Source organism: Hyperolius riggenbachi, chromosome 11, assembly GCF_040937935.1.
Source record: "Hyperolius riggenbachi isolate aHypRig1 chromosome 11, aHypRig1.pri, whole genome shotgun sequence".
Lineage (NCBI taxonomy): Eukaryota > Metazoa > Chordata > Amphibia > Anura > Hyperoliidae > Hyperolius > Hyperolius riggenbachi.
In genome coordinates, this window is record NC_090656.1 from 243,747,152 (window position 1) to 243,767,777 (window position 20,626).

Consider the following 20,626-nt stretch of genomic DNA (forward strand, 5'->3'; position numbering starts at 1 on the left):
CAGTAGCGGCCCTGGATAAATGGAGACACCAAGGTCTGTACCACATGGCTCAATTCCTCTGTATGCAGCTAGGTAGACAATGGCCTCAATTCTGGGACGGTTATTAAAAAAATTACCTCATGTGAGATAATTTACCTCATGAGGTAATGACATTTAGCAATTCTGGTACGTTTTAGTCATGTTTTACCTCATGAGGTAAATTATGAGGTAATTCATGAGTTAATTTGCATTCATTTTACCGAAAATAGCTATTCTCATGGATATTAGGAGGCATGTTAGCACAAAATTTACCGATCACTTTGAGACCTGCCTGTACCTGGAGGTCTATTTGTATGCATTTTGCAGTTTTTAGTGGAGTTCCTATTGCAGTTTTTAGTGGAGTTCCTATTCAGGCTGTGTAATAGAGAAGAATAGTAGAAATAAAACTCCAAATATTTACTGGATTTTTTTTTTATAAGGGATGCCTATAAATATACTTTTCATAGGTTGCTACATAATCCAATACACCTTCCGCCCTCAAAAAAAAAACATTTTACAAAGACTATCCTAACTTATGGAAGACAATTAAAGACTACTAATATTTATTTACTGCAGGTTTACCGCTGAAATACCTCATGTTTTACCTCACTTTATGCATTTACCTCATGGTTTACCTCATGTTCAGAAATGGAGAAAAACCTTTCAGAATTGCTAAAAAAAAATAAAATTAAAAAAAAGAAGAGGAAAACACCTCATGAGGTATTTTACCTACAAAAAAAAAAAACGTTAAAGCGGACCCAAACCAAACATTTTTTTTAATTAAAAATATTTAGTTGCAGCACTCTGACACATACAAAGATAAATAAACACTCCTTCAAGCCTATGATCATTTCAGTACATGCTTTTCACCCTTCTCTTTTCATAACTAGGGTTATACAGGTGGCAGCCATTAGCAATTCCTCCATTGCCAGACACCATCTACTCCACCAGTTTGCCGGAAAAATCCCGGCAATTTGAAAGGAAGGGAGGGGTTCCTCCAATAAATGTAAAATATTTTATATTTGTCATCATGCAGCTGAAAAAAGGTGCTATTTATTATTATAATTTAGAAAGTAGATTTTATTTCTGAAATCTTGTATTTTTAATTTGGGTCCACTTTAACCTCACAAAGCTCCCAGAATTGAGGACAACGTAGAGAAGTTGAGGTCACTGTTGCCTGAAAACTCATCGCAAAACAATTTTAAATCTTGTGATGCGATTTTCCAAGAAATGGCTACAGAGTGGGCTTCTGGGGAGGTGGTCGCCGTCTCTTGCACGCACCTCCACCTACGCCAATACATTAAGGTGGGTGGAGTCCCGTTTAACTCCCCCACATCCATTTAGTTTATCTCTATACAAAGGGGATATTGTAAAGTTTTAATTATCACTCGGAAGTAATTATTGGTATATTGATGACATTTCGCCAGGGTCTTCATTGCTCCGTAAGTGCATGATGCTGATAAAATCAGCTGATTGTATGCTTTGTTTCTTCTACAGATTATGGCAGAAGTGACTGAAGTGTGAGATGGAAAGACTGAGGCTGGCAGTGTGACGACATGACACCAGATCACTTGTCTCCAGCTGCAGGTGACAAAGCGAGGGCACATGGCTCGGAGATCTCGCAGCGTCCACGTTATTCTCCCCATCTACACGTTACTTTTTATTGTCCCCAGAAATGAAAAAAAATCCTTAAAGTGGAGGAGGGGTTTAAAGGGATCCTGAACAGAGAATAAAAATGGAATCTCACCTTACTTGGGGCTTCCTCCAGCACCTGTTCCACCCCCCCACGAGAACCTTCAGAGTCTTTTGTGCCCCCTCTGGTCTTCTGCTGGTGGCTCCGGTAGCGTGCGACATGTGCAGATCATCCATGCGACCGGCATGATCACGTGCCTGTTGCCATGAGCATTCTGCACAGCTCTCTAATCAACCGCGCTTGTACAGAACACTTACAGCAATAGGCGCGCAGATGGGCCGTGCATACACAGTTATGCACAACTCTCAACCAAGTTACACGCTGCTGGAACAAGCATGAGAACGGAGGTGGCCCAGAAGACGCTGAGGGACCTTGCGGGGAAGGGGGGGCGGGGACTGGAGGAAGCTCCAGGCAAGGTCAGATTCCAATTTTATTCTCTGTTCCGTGTCACTTTAAGGTGCAGTCTGCAGAATTTTTTAAGGGTGATAATTAAAACTTTACAATACTCTCCCCGTACAGTGCAAATATTAATGTCAAGACAAGGTCAGCACTCAAAATGCAGGTAAAGGCACTTTTTTTATAAAGGTTTCCTTTAAACACACACGTCTTATTCCAGAGTGCAGCAAGAAAAGTTACACACACGGCTACTTGGCAGAAGCGGACAAAGTACACAGGAAGCCAGCGGAACACTTTGGTTAGTGAAAGAAACATGATTAGCTGGGAAGGGAGAAAGAGCAGAGATTCAGCACAGAGCAGTATAATGAGGTGCGAATGCTAAACTGTAAGTGGAAAGAAAACTCCATTCATGAGGAGATCATCCTGCATGTGCAGCACCTGGACACGCCATTGAGGAAAAACTCGCTAGCTGCAGCTCTGAGGAAATCACGTGATCAGTGGAACAGCCAATAGAAACACTGCATGTGCAGCAGCTGGACACGCCATTGAGACAAACTCACTAGCTTCAGCTCTGATTTGTTTGATCAGCTGATAGATTTGCAAAGCTCTGATTTGCTGTGATCACACCCTGCTTTAATACATAATCATGACTAGCAAATCACAGACTTCCATATCCATCACCTGACCACACTGATCACATGCTTCTCCATGACTTCTAGACATGACCATCACTAATCAGACTTACATATCTATCACCTGACCAGACTGATCACATGCTTCTCCATGACTTCTCCTAGACACGACCATCACTAATCAGAGACTTGCATATCTATCACCTGACCAGACTGATCACATGCTTCTCCATGACTTCTCCTAGACATGACCATCACTAATCAGAGACTTACATATCTATCACCTGACCACACTGATCACATGCTTCTCCATGACTTCTCCTAGACACGCCCATCACTAATCAGAGACTTACATATCTATCACCTGACCAGACTGATCACGTGCTTCTCCATGACTTCTCCTAGACACGCCCATCACTAATCAGAGACTTACATATCTATCACCTGACCAGACTGATCACATGCTTCTCCATGACTTCTCCTAGACACGACCATCACTAATCAGAGACTTACATATCTATCACCCGCTCACACTGATCACATGCTTCTCCATGACTTCTCCTAGACCTGACCATCACTAATCAGAGACTTACATATCTATCACCTGACCACACTGATCACATGCTTCTCCATGGCTTCTCCTAGACACGACCATCACTAATCAGAGACTTCCATATCTATCGCATGACCAGACTGATCACATGCTTCTCCATGACTTCTCCTAGACACGCCCATCTAATCAGAGACTTACATATCTACCACCTGACCACACTGATCACATGCTTCTCCATGACTTCTAGACATGACCATCACTAATCAGAGACTTACATATCTATCACCTGACCACACTGATCACATGCTTCTCCATGACTTCTCCTAGACACGACCATCACTAATCAGAGACTTACATATCTATCACCTGACCACACTGATCACATGCTTCTCCATGACTTCTCCTAGACATGACCATCACTAATCAGAGACTTGCATATCTATCACCTGACCACACTGATCACATGCTTCTCCAGGACTTCTGCTAGACACGATCACTAATCAGAGACTTACATATCTATCACCTGACCACACTGATCACATGCTTCTCCATGACTTCTCCTAGACACGACCATCACTAATCAGAGACTTACATATCTATCACCTGACCACACTAATCACATGCTTCTCCATGACTTCTCCTAGACACGAACATCACTAATCAGAGACTTACATATCTATCACCTGACCACACTGATCACATGCTTCTCCAGGACTTCTGCTAGACACGTTCACTAATCAGAGACTTACATATCTATCACCTGACCACACTGATCACATGCTTCTCCATGACTTCTCCTAGACATGACCATCACTAATCAGAGACTTCCATATCTATCGCATGACCAGACTGATCACGTGCTTCTCCATGACTTCTCCTAGACACGACCATCACTAATCAGAGACTTACATATCTATCACCTGACCACACTGAGCACATGCTTCTCCATGCCTTCTCCTAGACATGACCATCACTAATCAGAGACTTACATATCTATCGCATGACCAGACTGATCAAATGCTTCTCCATGACTTCTCCTAGACACGGCCATCACTAATCAGAGACTTACATATCTATCACCTGACCACACTGAGCACATGCTTCTCCATGACTTCTCCTAGACACGACCACCACTAATCAGAGACTTACATATCTATCACCTGACCACACTGATCACATGCTTCTCCATGACTTCTCCTAGACATGACCATCACTAATCAGAGACTTCCATATCTATCGCATGACCAGACTGATCACGTGCTTCTCCATGACTTCTCCTAGACACGACCATCACTAATCAGAGACTTACATATCTACCACCTGACCACACTGAGCACATGCTTCTCCATGCCTTCTCCTAGACATGACCATCACTAATCAGAGACTTACATATCTATCGCATGACCAGACTGATCAAATGCTTCTCCATGACTTCTCCTAGACACGACCATCACTAATCAGAGACTTACATATCTATCACCTGACCACACTGATCACATGCTTCTCCATGACTTCTCCTAGACACGACCACCACTAATCAGAGACTTACATATCTATCACCTGACCACACTGATCACATGCTTCTCCATGACTTCTCCTAGACACGACCATCACTAATCAGAGACTTACATATCTATCACCTGACCACACTGATCACATGCTTCTCCATGACTTCTCCTAGACATGACCATCACTAATCAGAGACTTCCATATCTATCGCATGACCAGACTGATCACGTGCTTCTCCATGACTTCTCCTAGACACGACCATCACTAATCAGAGACTTACATATCTACCACCTGACCACACTGATCACATGCTTCTCCATGCCTTCTCCTAGACACGACCATCACTAATCAGAGACTTACATATCTACCACCTGACCACACTGATCACATGCTTCTCCATGACTTCTCCTAGACACGACCATCACTAATCAGAGACTTACATATCTATCACCTGACCACACTGATCACATGCTTCTCCATGACTTCTCCTAGACACGATCATCACTAATCAGAGGCTTACATATCTACCACCTGACCACACTGATCACATGCTTCTCCATGCCTTCTCCTAGACACGACCATCACTAATCAGAGACTTACATATCTACCACCTGACCACACTGATCACATGCTTCTCCATGACTTCTCCTAGACACGACCATCACTAATCAGAGACTTACATATCTATCACCTGACCACACTGATCACATGCTTCTCCATGACTTCTCCTAGACATGGCCATCACTAATCAGAGACTTACATATCTATCACCTGACCACACTAATCACATGCTTCTCCATGACTTCTCCTAGACACGACCATCACTAATCAGAGACTTACATATCTACCACCTGACCACACTGATCACATGCTTCTCCAGGACTTCTCCTAGACACGACCATCACTAATCAGAGACTTACATATCTATCACCTGACCACACTGATCACATGCTTCTCCATGACTTCTCCTAGACATGACCATCACTAATCAGAGACTTACCCATCTATCACCTGACCACACTGATCACATGCTTCTCCATGACTTCTCCTAGACACGATCATCACTAATCAGAGACTTCCATATCTATCACCTGACCACACTGATCACATGCTTCTCCAGGACTTCTCCTAGACACGACCATCACTAATCAGAGACTTACATATCTATCACCTGACCACACTGATCACATGCTTCTCCATGACTTCTCCTAGACATGGCCATCACTAATCAGAGACTTACATATCTATCACCTGACCACACTGATCACATGCTTCTCCATGACTTCTCCTAGACACGCCCATCTCTAATCAGAGACTTACCCATCTATCACCTGACCACACTGATCACATGCTTCTCCATGACTTCTCCTAGACACGATCATCACTAATCAGAGACTTCCATATCTATCACCTGACCACACTGATCACATGCTTCTCCACGACTTCTCCTAGACACATAAAAGTCAAGGCAGCAGCAAAAGCTAGACCAATCCTTCTTGAATTTCTCTCCCCCCATGTGCCACCATTACAGCTCTTATTGAATAAAGCCACACAGCGCTAGGGGCGGTATTCATCGGACTTGGAGTCAGTCCACTCACCTTAGTAAGGGCCGCCACCCTCTGGGCAAGCTCCGCCTCCACTTCAGGTAAGGTTTCAGCTTTCCGCATGGTTTGCTGAAGTTTTTGCTCTGCCAGCTCCAGCCGCTCCTGTATCTGCCGGTTCTTCTCTTCACTCTGAGATCATAACCAAGAGATACAGGAAAATTATCATTACTATTGGTCCTGTCATACAGGAAACAAATTACCAAATTTTAACATGGCAAAATGGGGTGTGCCATGAGCATGGACCCCGCCCTCTGTATATTGGGCGTTATACAGGATGGTTGGATGCTCCTCTCCAATCATTCCCAAATAAAGTGTTATTTATGGGGAGACAGGAGGTGGCGTGCAGACGGCTTGCCACCAACTGAAAATTGGGTGAAAAGAGTACCCAACGCTCTACGTTACAGAACGTTAGTATATGTGCACAGAGGAGATATAAAGATGTTCCATTTAACATCGTACAGACGGAAAAAACATCCACGATAACTAATAGCACTAGGTGATCATCAAACGCAACAAATATTGCTGGTGTGTTCAGATGCTGTGTTCTCTGGAGCTGCTCCTGTCACTGCTACAGTTCTGTTATCTAGTTCTATGCAAGAAGTTTTAAATCAGGATGATCCCATTTATTGGCTAACTAAAAATGAATAAGAATAAGCAAGCTTTCGGCCTTGCAGCCTTCGTCGGGCTTACATCCTGACGAAGGCTGCAAGGCCGAAAGCTTGTTTATTCTTATTCATTTGTAGTTAGCCAATAAATGGTGTCATCCTGATTTAAAACTTCTTGCTTGTACTGTTGGCTAACACAGTACAATACCCTACTGCTACTAGTTCTATGCGTGATCACGCTCTTCAGTGCCAATACTGAGCTGAGAATTCCCCCAACACGGGTAATGTGTCCATGTTCTCGCTGCTCAGAAACCCTCTACCTGAGATACAAGTTTGAGGCCATTTCATATTCAGTTGTCAGTTGCTTGACCGCTCTTGCATGTAGAAATGTGCATTGATGTATGTAATTGTCATTTCCGTGTTGGATATTTCAATCAAGGTTTCCTTTTGTTTAAAGGACTCCTGAAGTGAGAGAGATATGGAGGCTGCCATATTTATTTCCTTTTAAACTAAGATTGCCTGGCTGTCCTAATCATCTGCCTCATCCATTTAGCCATAGCCCCTGAACAAGCATGCAGCAGATCAGGTGTTTCTGACTGAAGTGTGACTGGATTAGCTGCATACTTATTTCAGGTGTGTGGTTCAGACACTACTGCAGTCAAACAGACCAGAAGGCCTGCCAGGGAACTGGTATTGTTTAAAGAGAACCTGTAACAAAAAAAAACGTCCCCTGGGGTGTACTCACCTCGGGAGGGGGAAGCCTTAGGGCCCCAATGAGGCTTCCCCCTCCCCTGTAGCTGCAGGCAATCCAGCGCTGGCTCCCCCGAAGTGTCCCAGAATCCTCCCTCAACAAGCCGGACAAGCGCGGATTTATTTACCTTTCATGGCTCCAGCGGGGGCGCTGTTGCGGCTCTCAGCACGGAAATATGCGGAAATAGCCGATCTCTGTCGAGTCCGCTCCACTGCGCAGTTGCAGGAGACTTGCGCCTGCGCAGTAGAGCGGCCCGTCAGCGATCAGCTATTTTCGCCTATCTTCGTGCGGAGAGCCGATACAGCGCCTGCTCTGGAGCCGGGAAGGTAAATATTTACATCGCCGCCGTTCCGGGAGCTTTATTGCTGCCGCTGTGGGACCGAGGAGGACGGGGGAAGCCTCAATAGGATTCGGAGGCTTCCTCCACCTGAGGTGAGTACCCCCCAGGGGAGGCTTTTCTCAATACAGGTTTTCTTTAACAGGAAATACATATGGCGGCCTCCATATCCCTCTCACTTTAGTTGTCTTTTAATAATAATTTAAAAAAAAAGCAAATGAAAAAAGGAATGGTAACTGTTGATCAAAAAGTAAAATAAATAAAATAAAAACCGGCGAGGACAATGCCGTTATGTTACCTGTCGTAGTACGGACTCCTTGGTAGCGATTTCATTTTCAAGTTTGTCGTTAAGGTCGTGCACAGACGTGGCTTCCCGCTGTGCGGCGAGGTAGCGTTTTTCTAGGGTCGTTATCCTCTCCTCCATGTCTTCTTTCTGGGCCATGGCCTGCAATACAGACGGGATTATCAATGACTCTCTAGACACATAAAACAAGCGATAACGTAAAGATAACTCAGAATGCTCATGAGGTCTGTAAATACAGTTCTTAGCCTATTCTTCATTACTTGCATTTGTCCAGAGAAATATGAAAGTCATATCCATTGAGAGGCAATGGAAATCCTCGTGGCTGAAGCAGTGTTTGGGTGAAGCAGACGTCACGGGGAGCACTTATCAAAGCTTTCACACTGTGCATTACTTTACATGCGACTATCTCTTGCAGATCCATCACTGCTAAAGGTCTGTGCGCACGCCCAACAAAAGTCACAGAAAAAAGACGACAGACATCACAGAAATGACTTTACCGGCAATGTCGTTGGGAAGATTTGTCGCTTTCCGCAAACACCGCGCGCGCAAGTGGAACTGACATTATGCACCGCATGCGCCCATTCAGTCGAGCAATGTAGCTCAAACGTCATTGCACACATGTGGCCGACAGCATGATAACTACCCACAAAACGAGTTGATCCGCCAGATGGATCGAGCACAATGCGGGCACAATGCCGGATGTCGGTCACTTGTTTCTGGGTTACATTTCTGTACATGATTGTCGTCCAACATGGCGAAATCTCCAGTTTGTTGGACATTTCAAACGACTTTAGTGTAGCATGAGTGCGAGGCTTTGGACGCTCCTGCTTGCGTTCCTTCTGATCTAGAAATACCACCAATGCATTTAGAGAGGTGATAATGGCCACACAGCGGCTAGTTGGTAACAAGCCCTTGTGTGACAGCGCTGCGGTCCAACAGAAAGTGCCCCGAGTCTGAATGTGCGCCCCAAGTTTCCCTTCCATGCCCCACGGAAATATTAGCAAGTTATTTAATTAGTCCTAGACTCAAGCCAGTTTCACACTGCAAATTGGCGGTGCGGCAGCCATGCCACCAAAAACAGGCCTTCAGGGAATACCACGTTACTATACCATATTACCCATCTGGCATTGGGCCAAGCAGGAAGTGACGCGGCTGCAGTCACTTCCTGCTTTGGGGTATGCGGAAGTGGATGGAATTATAAAAATGCGTATTGGAAATTGTTTTTTGTAGAAGTCCCTGCGTTGCCATAGAGCAGGGCTAGGGAACCTATGGCTCGGGAGGCAGATGTGCCTCTTTTGATGGCTACATCTGGCTCACAGTTAGGGGGTTGATTCACTAAGCTACACGGCTCAAGCAGCGCAGGTTAGTGTAGCAGTGCAAGTAACATTTTCAAAGTAGGCACACTACTGCTGTAGCTTACACTACTAACTTACAACCCCCCCAAATAAAAGAAAACCTAGCAGCCGCTCCAACTGTCCCGCTCTGGATCCTGTCAGGTCCAGTGACTTTGTAGGACAAGATCCCCGCACTTTGATTGGCCCACTAGGCTGCCTGTCACTTGACAAACAGCCTATTGGGCCAAAGTGCAGGGATCTCGTCCTACAAAACAGGGCTGTGGAGTCGGTCCAAAAATCCACCGACTCCGACTCCTCAGTTTAGGATTCCACCGACTCCGACTCCTCTAATTTGCATATTACAATTTTGTTGATTAAAAGTATGTAACATGAAATTCGTCTCTTAACTGCCAACACTTAGGAATTTTACAAGCCAACTGAAGTGAGAAGGATATGTAGACTACTATATTTATTCCCTTTAGACTAAAACTAGTCCTTGGTAAGAGTACTTGTAAAAGGTACAAACCGGAACAAAGAACATCTATCAGGCCCTAGGCAATGTAAGTGTGGGTACATGTAAGGATGATGTGCAGGTACTCTGCAGGGGAATGAGGAGATTGTAAACAGACAACACCTCTGTGTTCAATGTGCACAGCATTCTCAGTGGATTCCCTGCAGCTCTGTGGGGAGTGCATATGTAGAGTATAGTACTACTGTGTAACAAAGTAAACCTGAGACAGATGAAATTAAAGTTTTATACATACCTGGGGCTTCCTCCAGCCGCCTTCAGGATAATCAGTCCCTCGTTGTCCTCCTCCACCACCTGGATCTTCTGCTATGAGTCCAGGTACTTGAGCCAGTCAGGCGTAGTGCGCATGCACACACTCCGCCGCCAGGAGCATACTACACCTGTGCAGCACTATTGCGCAGGTGCAGAATGTTCCTGGCTGTGGGAGCGGCATGCGGCCGGACTGCGCTGACTGACTGAATTACCAGGACTCATAGCAGAAGATCCGGGTGGTGGAGGACAGCAAGAGACTGATTAGCCTGAAGGGGGCTGGAGGAAGCCCCAGGTATGTATAAAACTTTACTTTTCATCCGTCTCAGTTACCCTTTAATTTGTAGTCACCAAACCAAATTTTAATAACATATCAAATTATTTGATTTGATCAGCAAAGGGAGTGCATACATTTGCATAAATCAGCATCAATGCGTAATTATTTCCATCTCATTGACCATCTCTATTAGTGACACAGCTACACATCAGGCTTTATTCTTACAGCATAGATGTTATTTAGTATATATAAGAGATTCCTGTGTACACATCATATATACAGTCACAATCAGATATGTATATCTGACCTTAAAAATACGGGGACTGCTTTATTGAAGCAGCACAAGTAACTAATTTTGATTGGTTTATTTCATTCTTGTGGACTAAGCACAGCTATTACTGTATATATACTGTATATATACATTATTTTTAATGACTATTATCTGAGAAATAGAACATTTTATCATATTTTCTGTTTTAATTACAGTTAAAAATTCATTAGGAGTCGGAGTCGGTGCATTTTTTCCCGACCGACTCCAGGCACCCAAAATTGCCCGACTCCACGACTCCGACTCTGACTCCAAAGCCCTGCTACAAAGTGAATCAACCCCCAAGTCAGCTAGCTAATTGTAGAAGCTGTTAGTCGGTATTTCTCCTGTCTGGCTCTCGGGGGAAATTGCTGATGTTGCTGAAAACCAAGAGAAGCTAAAGAGAGGTCTGACACTTCCACTGCCCGGCGGTCAACTGTATACACATCACCATGGCAACAGGGACATGAGCCCTCTGCTGCGCATGCGCACTATCCCAGTTTGAAACATCTTGTATGGCTCTTCTGGAAATACATTTTAAAATATGTGGCGTTTATGGCTCTCAGCCAAAAAGGTTCCTGACCCCTGCACTAGACTTCCAGGCCGCCGCAGAATCAGCGTGGTAATGTAGTACTGAACCAGCATCAGGGATGCTGCGAAAACATCACTTCCGCTGCGTCACGCCGTACCGTGGCAGTATGAAACTCTAGACAGACTTCCATTGCCTGGAGGTGTGGTGCAGTAAAAATACCGCTCCGCACCGCCCTGGTGTGAAAGGGCCCAAAGGATATCCAATTCAGATAATTTCTTAGTAGGGCTAGGACTATATGTGTATATGTTCATCTCATCCGGTCACTTCACGTATGCTTTAAAGAGAATCTGTACCGTAAAATTCCTGCAATAAAAAGCATACCATTCTATTCATTATGTTCTCCTGGGCCCCTCTGTGCTGTTTCTGCCACTCCCTGCTGCAATCCTGGCTTGTAATTGCCAGTTTTAGGCAGTGTTTACAAACAAAAGACATGGCTGCTAACCAGAGTGCGATAGGCTGAGAGTAGCTCAGTGTGTGACTCATACAGAGCCTGCAGGGGGCGTGGAGAGACGGTGCATCACAGCAGAGCAGCACATTCCTGCCTGAGTGCCTGAGCCCGACAGAGCCGTCAGAGAAAAGAAGACTGGATTATATAACAGAGATAATACAGCCACTGTGCAACTAGGAAAGGCTGCAGTCAGACAGATCACATTAGAACAGGCATAGGAACGTATAGGACAGAAGAAATAAGCCTGAACATTTTGTTACAGTCTCTTTAAAGCCTAGCTATATTATTAAAAATGCATAGCTGGCTGCTTATCAAAATAAAATAAGTTACAGAATGCTTGTAGCAATATTTAGCATGGACGTTCAGTTCGATGGACCATAAATAAGGCAAGAACACGACTTCTACAATGTCTGCAACTTTCTTATAACAATAAAGCACAACACTTCCTGGCTTATAAATGTTTATTACACCAGCTGGTGGACTGAACAGAAAACAGGCAAAACAAATAAAAACGTCTATCCAACAGGACTGAAAATACCTCCAAACACCAGACTAAGTCACACATAAAGGATTCCTATGTGGCCGGGACTTCGTGACAGCCTGCGAAGTGACATGGTGCCTATTTTATCCTCACAAACTGAGAAGTGCAATACAAACCAGAATCTTTACTGATCCATAAAAATATACACCACAGGAACGAAGACAATGGAACAGATACGATGAGAGTAACAGAAGGTAATGTCACTTAAAGAGGAACTCCAGTGAAAAGAATGTAATAAAAAAAGTGCTTCATTTTTACAATGATTATGTATAAATGATTTAGTCAGTGTTTGCCCATCATAAAATCTTTTAAATCCCTGATTTACATTCTGACATTTATTACATGGTGACCTTTTTACTGTTGGCAGGTGATGTAGCTGCTGCATGTTTTTTTGGCAGTTGGAAACAGCTGTAAACAGCTATTTCCCACAATGCAGCAATGTTCACAGACAGGAAACTGCCAGGAGTACCACGGTCCTCAGAGTTTCTTGTGGGAGGGGTTTCACCACAATATCAGTCATACAGCGCCCCCTGATGGTTTGTTTGTGAAAAGGAATAGATTTCGCATGTAAAAGGGGGTATCGGATACTGATTGGGATAAAGTTCAATTCTTGGTCGGCGTTTCTCTTTACGACCAAAACGTTTATCAAAACAGCTTCAGTGACTGATGGAAAGAGTGGAGAGTGTCTCCAGGGCAGCCAATCACATTTGTCGCCAAACTGCTGAAACCAGATTGCTATTGGTCAATTCTCCATTTTTTTCTCCAGTTTTCTGGGCAGCAGCGTTGAGAACTCTGCTCCCATGTAGTGTTGGAGTTTGGATTTGGCACCATGGAACTCGAAAACACGCAAACAGCAAGAGGCGCCTTGGTGTTAGATAAAATAGTTTAAAAGCAGTTTAAAAATGAAAAGAAATTGAGGTAGCTTACCTCAGTAACGAAAAATCCTTGTAATGACAAAAGATTTTATTAGTAGCACAGGCAATGCGTTTCACAGGTGTAAGCCTGCTTCCTCAGGCCAATAACAGTGTCAAACTAATAGACAGAGTTCAGCATAGGGAGCCTTAAACGCTTTTATCTAACACCAGGGCGCCTCTTTCATCCTATTGTGCATCTCATACCCTCCACCTTCCCAGTCTGGGGGGTGGAGACAGGACACACGTGGTTTCAACCACGGTGCAAGCCTGTCCCCCTTTTGTTTTCAAGGAGAGCGACCATATCCAGGTCCGCAGCGACACCCCGAGTGGAGGTTTATTGTCTCCACCTGCTGCCAGTGGTCGGTTGACCCCTCTGCAACCCACCTTTGTAAGTAGTATTTTATCATTTTCTACAATCACGTTTGTTTCAACATATTGCACTATTGGACTCCCGTTTTTGTCTCCTGTGCCTTTTCTCTAGAAGGTGCTTAGACACCCGCACCCCACCACATGCATACAGCATATTTCAACACCAAACAGCAGGACAAAGTGTGTTTAATTGAATTCCAAGCTGGAAGGAGGAAGTGTTGCAATTAAACAAAATGCACCTTTTTCTGCTGTCTGTTGCTGAAATCATGCTTACTTTGTGTTCCGGTTCCAAATTGGAAGACCAACACTACACCCACCTATGCAGCTAAACCAGGAGATTTACACCACTAAAGATAATGTGAGATCTGGTGAAAGATCAGCAAGAGTTTCCTGACACGTCTCACAAGACAACTCCCACTTCTTCGGGGGCATCTTGTTAGGACGACACGACGCATCATGAGAACAATGCTCTCTGTATATTTATAGAGCAGTTTATGTATAAATAAGTGCCAGTGCTTTTGGAAGCAGAAGAGTTACCATGGCAGCGCTGGGCGTAGCAGTAAACTGGATCTTCACATAATGATTGGTATTGAGATGGTGGTAATTAGGGTGATTGGAGCAGCAATTTGCATCAAGCACAGCTGATAGAAGAGCTTTATTTGGGGCTCCAGAAACAACGATGTAGATAGTTCAGTGTAAGCACAGACTGATGCCTGGTGGAATGAAAATGTGTGACCTGATCTTGCCAACCTCTGCTTAGCTCCAACCTTTAGGCTGCTTTCACACTGGGATGTTTTCAATGCGTTGTGTTACAGGGTAACGCTAAAGCAATGAAAGTCTATGGGACATTTCATAGCGGACGTGGTGCAACACGCCGGAAGCATTGCATCTGCCACGAAAGCGTTATGGGTCAACATCCATTGCGACGTGCATTGACCGGAAGTCATGGCGCCACAGATAGGTTTAAGGTTTAAAGAGAACCAGAGAGGAAGCACCCTCTTGTATTTTACCTTATAAATCAGTGGGAACATGACAGTATGCACCTAATCTGCTCTTTGTTTCATTGTTCTCTGTTTAATCTGACTGTTATCACCTCTGATAAGAATCCCCGACTGAGCACTCAGGCTGGCTTTGCTACGGAAAGATTATAGCGGAGTCTGTCTTCTCTGGTGTCTTTTCAAGCCCAAGCCTGCCCCCTTGTGGCTCTGCTATAATGACTCAGCTATAATTATTCCCTGCAAAGCCAGACTGATTGCTCAGTCCGGGATTCTTATCACAGCTGGTAACAGACACTTTTAGCAGTGAGGATGAAACAGAGAGCAGGGTAAGTGTTTTCTCTAATGTTCTTACTGATATATATGGTAAAATACACAAGGGTGCTTTCTCTCTGGTTCCCTTTAAGTCTGAGGCCCAAACTTTAATATAGTTATCCAAAGGGGATGGTATGGACAAGGAGAATTGTTCATACCACATTGATACACCACCTTTTGGAAGGATGTGGGATTTAAAGTTGTTCCATAATGCAAGAGGTAACTTTTAGGGTATTAGTGGAGAGCATTTATGTAGATGGGCTATGCATAGGTAAGTGGAAAGGTAGTTGTATTTTAAACCAAATTTCTGTTGGAGAGAAGCAAATGAAAGTAGGTTACCATCTTGCATTAGGTCATCTATATGGGTGATGCCCAAGGAAATCCAAGGTTGTAAATCAATGTGAGGGATGGTGTGTGAGATTACAGAGAAAGGTATGCAGGGTTTAGTCATTTCTGAAGCTGAGGGACTGAGTTTCAGGATTTCTTTCCAAGCTGGGATAGTGGTCGAGATAGTAGGGTGATTCATGGGTTGGATTGAGGAGTTTAGTAAAGTTAAACAAATAATGTGGTGTAGGGGGATTGGGGAAAGCTTACTTTCTAAGTTACCCCAAATCTTTGAGGATGAAGTATTCCACCATTGTTTAGACATGTCAAGTGTGTATGAGAGGTAATAGTGGTAGGGGTTTAGTAGGCCGAATCATCCTTCTCTCTTTGGCCATGCCATGCACTGATGAGGCTCAAACAATCCGAAACAGTCTGTATGCATGTTGGATTATTATGGCTCTGTACAAATTAACAAGCTGACACATCATTGCAATCCAGCGGTTCTGGAGGTGTGTTTAGCTTCTAAGGGTAGAATGGTTAATTTGCATATATTCAGCAGTGGTGCCTGGGAGACATCTCAAGCTCACTCCAACCTGAATTATCGCAAATTCTTTCTGTTTTAGGAAAGCAAATTTTTGTTTTTCTTAACATCTTAGTGAGGAGGCTTTTAGGACCATTGTAGTCCCTTACACACTCCAATGAGTTCTGGGTCACCATGAGCTCGCTGGTTAGTCTGTGCCTCTCTCTTTGGAGAAAGAGTAATAAAGGAAACTCATCTTTTCCTCTTTTTACATATATAGTGAAGTATCATGGCTCTTAAATCTTTGAGAAATGTAGTAGGAATATGTATTTGTAGTGTTCTGAAAAAATATAACATTTTGGGAAAGGTGACCATTTTAAAAGCTGCAATTTCTCCTGCTACTGATAGTTCAAAATGGCCTAGATGTTTGAGCTCCTCGCTTATGGTCTTTAAAGGATACCCGAGGTGACATGTGACATGGTGAGACAGACATGTGTATGTACAGTGCCTGGCACACAAATAACTAGGCTGTGTTCCTTTTTTTCTTTCTCTGCCGGAAAGTGTTAAATATCAGGTATGTAAGTGGCTGACTCAGTCCTGACTCAGACAGGAAATGACTACAGTGTGACCCTCACTGATAAGAAATTCCCTTTTTTACCTATTTCTTGCTCTCAGAAGCCATTTTCTGCTAGGAAAATGTTTTATAGTTGGAATTTCTTATCAGTGAGGGTCACACTGTAGTCACTTCCTGTCTGAGTCAGGACTGAGTCAGCCACTTGCATACCTGATATTTAACTCTTTCAGGCAGGGGAAGAAAAAAAGGAACACAGGCTAGTTATTAGTGTGCTAGGCACTGTACATACACATGTCTATCTCATCATGTCACATGTCACCTCGGGTATCATTTAAAAAGGGAAGAAAGTTAGTTGTATATAGGTCCTTTGTACGAGATGAGATTTTGATACCAAGGTATGGAATAAAATCAGGCGCTCAAGGGAAGGGGAGGCTAGCTGAAATTTGGTGTTTGAATTTGTCAGGGATATGGATCCCTAAAAGTAATGGTTTAGACTCATTGGCCTTGTATAGTGACGCAGCTGAGAAAGCTTGTAAGGTTTCCCGTGTGTGTGCAGGATGACATCAGGTTTGTTAATTATAATAGGACGTCATCAGCAAATAAGCTGATTTTTTGTGGGGGACTATTGATAATGTCAGGGCCATTTATACGTGGGTTGCATCTGATTGATTCAGCCAGCGTCTCCATCACCATGATAAATAATTATAGGAGATATAGGGCACCCTTGACGGGTGCCATTGGTGATGGGAAATTGTTGTGAGAGAAAACCAGATACATTAACCCGTGCTGATGGGGTGTTGTAGAGTGACATAACAGCATTCATATTATCTTTCAGACCAAATTTGGAGAAGACTGCTTGAAGAAACCCCATGTGGACCCTGTCGAAGGCTTTCTCCGCGTTCAAAGCTAGAAGCACCAAAGCCCTCCGACAGGAGTCCAGGTAGTGGACAGTATTAATGACCCTTCTGGTGGTGCCGACTGAGGCTTGACGGCCTTTAGTAAAGCCGACTTGATCCGGTTTAAAGGAATACTTAAGTCAAACTTAAAAAATGACTTTTACTCACCTGGGGCATCCCTCAGCCCCCCGAAGCTGGATGGTGCCCTCGCAGCCCCGCTCCGACCGTCCTGTCCCCGCCGGCGGCTACTTCCGGGTTCGGCGACAGCCGACAGGCTGGGAACGCGGCTGATTTTCCGCGTTCCCTGCCACTATTATCACCCTCTATGCTGCTATAGCGTGTATATATATATATATACGCTATAGCAGCATAGAGGGTGATAATAGCAGCAGGGAACGCGGAAAATCAGCCGCGTTCCCAGCCTGCCGGCGGCTGTCGACGAACCCGGAAGTAGCCGCCGGCGGGGACAGGACGGTCGGAGCGGGGCTGCGAGGGCACCATCCAGCTTCGGGGGGCTGAGGGATGCCCCAGGTGAGTAAAAGTCATTTTTTAAGTTTGACTTAAGTATTCCTTTAATTAGGCCAGGTAAAATATGGTAGAAACAATTTTCAAGTCACCATTCAACAGTGAGATAGGGCCGAAGTTAGAGGGTATGGTGTAATCTTTGCCTTGTTTAGGTATGACTGTATATTGTTGCTTGTGAAAATTCTGTAGGGATGTGGCCAGTATCCATAAATTTATTGAAGAGGTTAGTTTTGGGGCTAGTTGTGGGAGAAAGTTTTGTAGTATTCATTTGTATATCCGTCTGGACCAGGGGATTTGTGTGATTTAAAATTAGAAATAACTGTGTACTTCCTGAAGTGTTACTGGGGTGTTAAGAGAGGTCAATTGTGAGCTGGAAATACAAGGAAGTTTGAATTTCCCTAAGAAGTTAGATATTATGCTAGCTGTGGGTTGAGGCATCATTGGGTCAGATTTGAGGTTGTATAATGAGCTAGAATAGTCCTTAAAGAGAATCTGTATTGTTAAAATCGCTCAAAAGTAAACATACCAGTGCGTTAGGGGACATCCCCTATTACCCTCTGTCACAATTTCGCCGCTCCTCGCCGCATTAAAAGTGGTTAAAAACAGTTTTAAAAAGTTTGTTTGTAAACAAACAAAATGGCCACCAAAACAGGAAGTAGGTTGATGTACAGTATGTCCACACATAGAAAAATACATCCATACACAATCAGGCTGTATACAGCCTTCCTTTTGAATCTCAATAGATCATTTGTGTGTTTCTTTCCCCCTGTTCTCATGCACTGACGTTTCAGGCTGCTCTTTTCTTCCTGCAAACAGCTTTGCCCTTGTTTGTAATTCCTCAGTATGTGAAAGCCCAGCCAGCTCAGAGGACGATTTATCCAGCTTGTAAGAGAGAAGCTGCTCTAATCTAAATAACACACAGGCAGTGTGCAGAGGGGCCTGGAAGGGGGAGTTCATAGCAGAACCACAACACTGAAGAACTTGGCAGCCTTCCAGACACAGGCCGAGAAGTCTGACAAGGGAAAGATACATTGATTTATTACAGAGACTGTGTTAGTAGAAAGTGCTGCAGTAAGCCAGAACACATTAGAATAGCTTTTGGAACTTGTAGGATGATAAAAAACAGGATGCAATTTTTGTTACGGAGTCTCTTTAAAGGCTTCAGCTATTTCTTGAGGGTTGTGAATGCTACTTTTCGTAAAGGGATGAATGAGTTTAAGTATACGTACCGTGTATTCCCAGCATTAGGCCCCATGAGTGAAGGATTTTCTCTGCAGAGCTTCCATCTGTAATGGAATAAGTTTTTCGTTGGGAATCCCCACTTAAAGGGAATACGGTTATCTCTGAGCAGTTTATTGATGGGCGACAGCAGTTTGCGTTTAGCCAGGGTAGTCTGGGACAGATCTGCGTATAGGCAGATTTCTGAGTACGCATCAGGTAGGGCGCAATTTTTTTGGCTATTTGCATCAAGTTTTCCTTGGTATGGAAGAATTGGTAGTTTGCGATTACATCTCGTGGTGTAGAGTCAGGAAGATGTGAAGGTTTAGGGAGCCTGTAGGCACTTTCAATTAACAGCTCGATATGGGATAGCTGTGGTAAAGCTATTTTGGTTAGGTTCATTAAGAAATCATTTAGCTGGGCTTGTGAGTTTTTTTTGCTAATTCCTCTAAATTTGAGATTGTTGCGGCGGTTGCGATCTTCAAGAGCTGACGATTTTGTCCTCTACTGACTCTACTACTTTGTTATGTTCTGAGATCAGCATTGTCACACTATCCTCTGCGTTTGTTATTCTGTCTCCCAAGCTGCTGATAGATTGCTGAAGCTGGTTGGTGAAAGCTAGAAAATCTGCTGTTAGGGCTGATTTGAAAGAAAGTAGTAAGTCTTTCATATAGTTCTGTGTGAGGGCTTGATCGGATGCTGGGAGGTGCTCTACGGCTGTGAGAGCTGTGGTGACGTGAGGCTGTAAAATGTAGTCTGGGGCTACCTGATCCGCCGAGTGTGAGAGCCTTGGCCTTGATTTGGCCGGACTCTGTGTGGTAGGAGAGGAGGAATCCGAGGAAGCATCCCCCTGGACCTCAGGCAGCTGCTGTTGATGCGCGGAATCCGGGCTCGGCACTGTAGTGGAAGAAGCCGTTAGGCAGGCAGGCAGGAGAAGCCGTGGCGCCATCTTTAGTGTGTGCTCTGAATCTGGCCTGCATGTTCGCGAACAGAGCAGGCAGCTTCTGCGGTTTAGAGGTATTCTTCTTCCTCTTAAGGGATGCGTTTGTGTCCATCTGCTCAGCACTCATCTGTGTGTGGATTTTGATGCGGCTGTCCGGGGTGGAAGTTGGGTTTAAGCTGTCTAAACACAGAGCTCAGTGGTTATGCATCCAACATGTTCTCCTGGCGGACAGCCTGCCCCACCCCCCACCATCTCTGGTACACTTTAATGAGTACTAGTTCTACTTTTCAACATTTTCCTTTTGGTGACATATCGAGTCATTTGGGCTCCCCTTGTCTCTGTGCTTCCCTTTTG

At 44.2% G+C, this 20,626-nt stretch overlaps 1 protein-coding gene across 9 annotated transcripts in view; it reads right to left on the reverse strand.

The window, feature by feature from the left end:
- PPFIA1 (PTPRF interacting protein alpha 1) overlaps positions 1 to 20,626 on the reverse strand; it is a 266,952-nt gene that overhangs the window by 122,223 nt on the left and 124,103 nt on the right. For all 9 annotated transcript variants that reach the window (XM_068260407.1, XM_068260411.1, XM_068260409.1 and 6 more), the window contains exons 8-9: positions 8,397 to 8,543; positions 6,400 to 6,534 (exon numbers count right to left, since the gene is read on the reverse strand). In XM_068260407.1, coding sequence (XP_068116508.1) covers positions 6,400 to 6,534; positions 8,397 to 8,543 — 282 coding nt within the window. The remainder of the gene's footprint in view (positions 1 to 6,399; positions 6,535 to 8,396; positions 8,544 to 20,626) is intronic.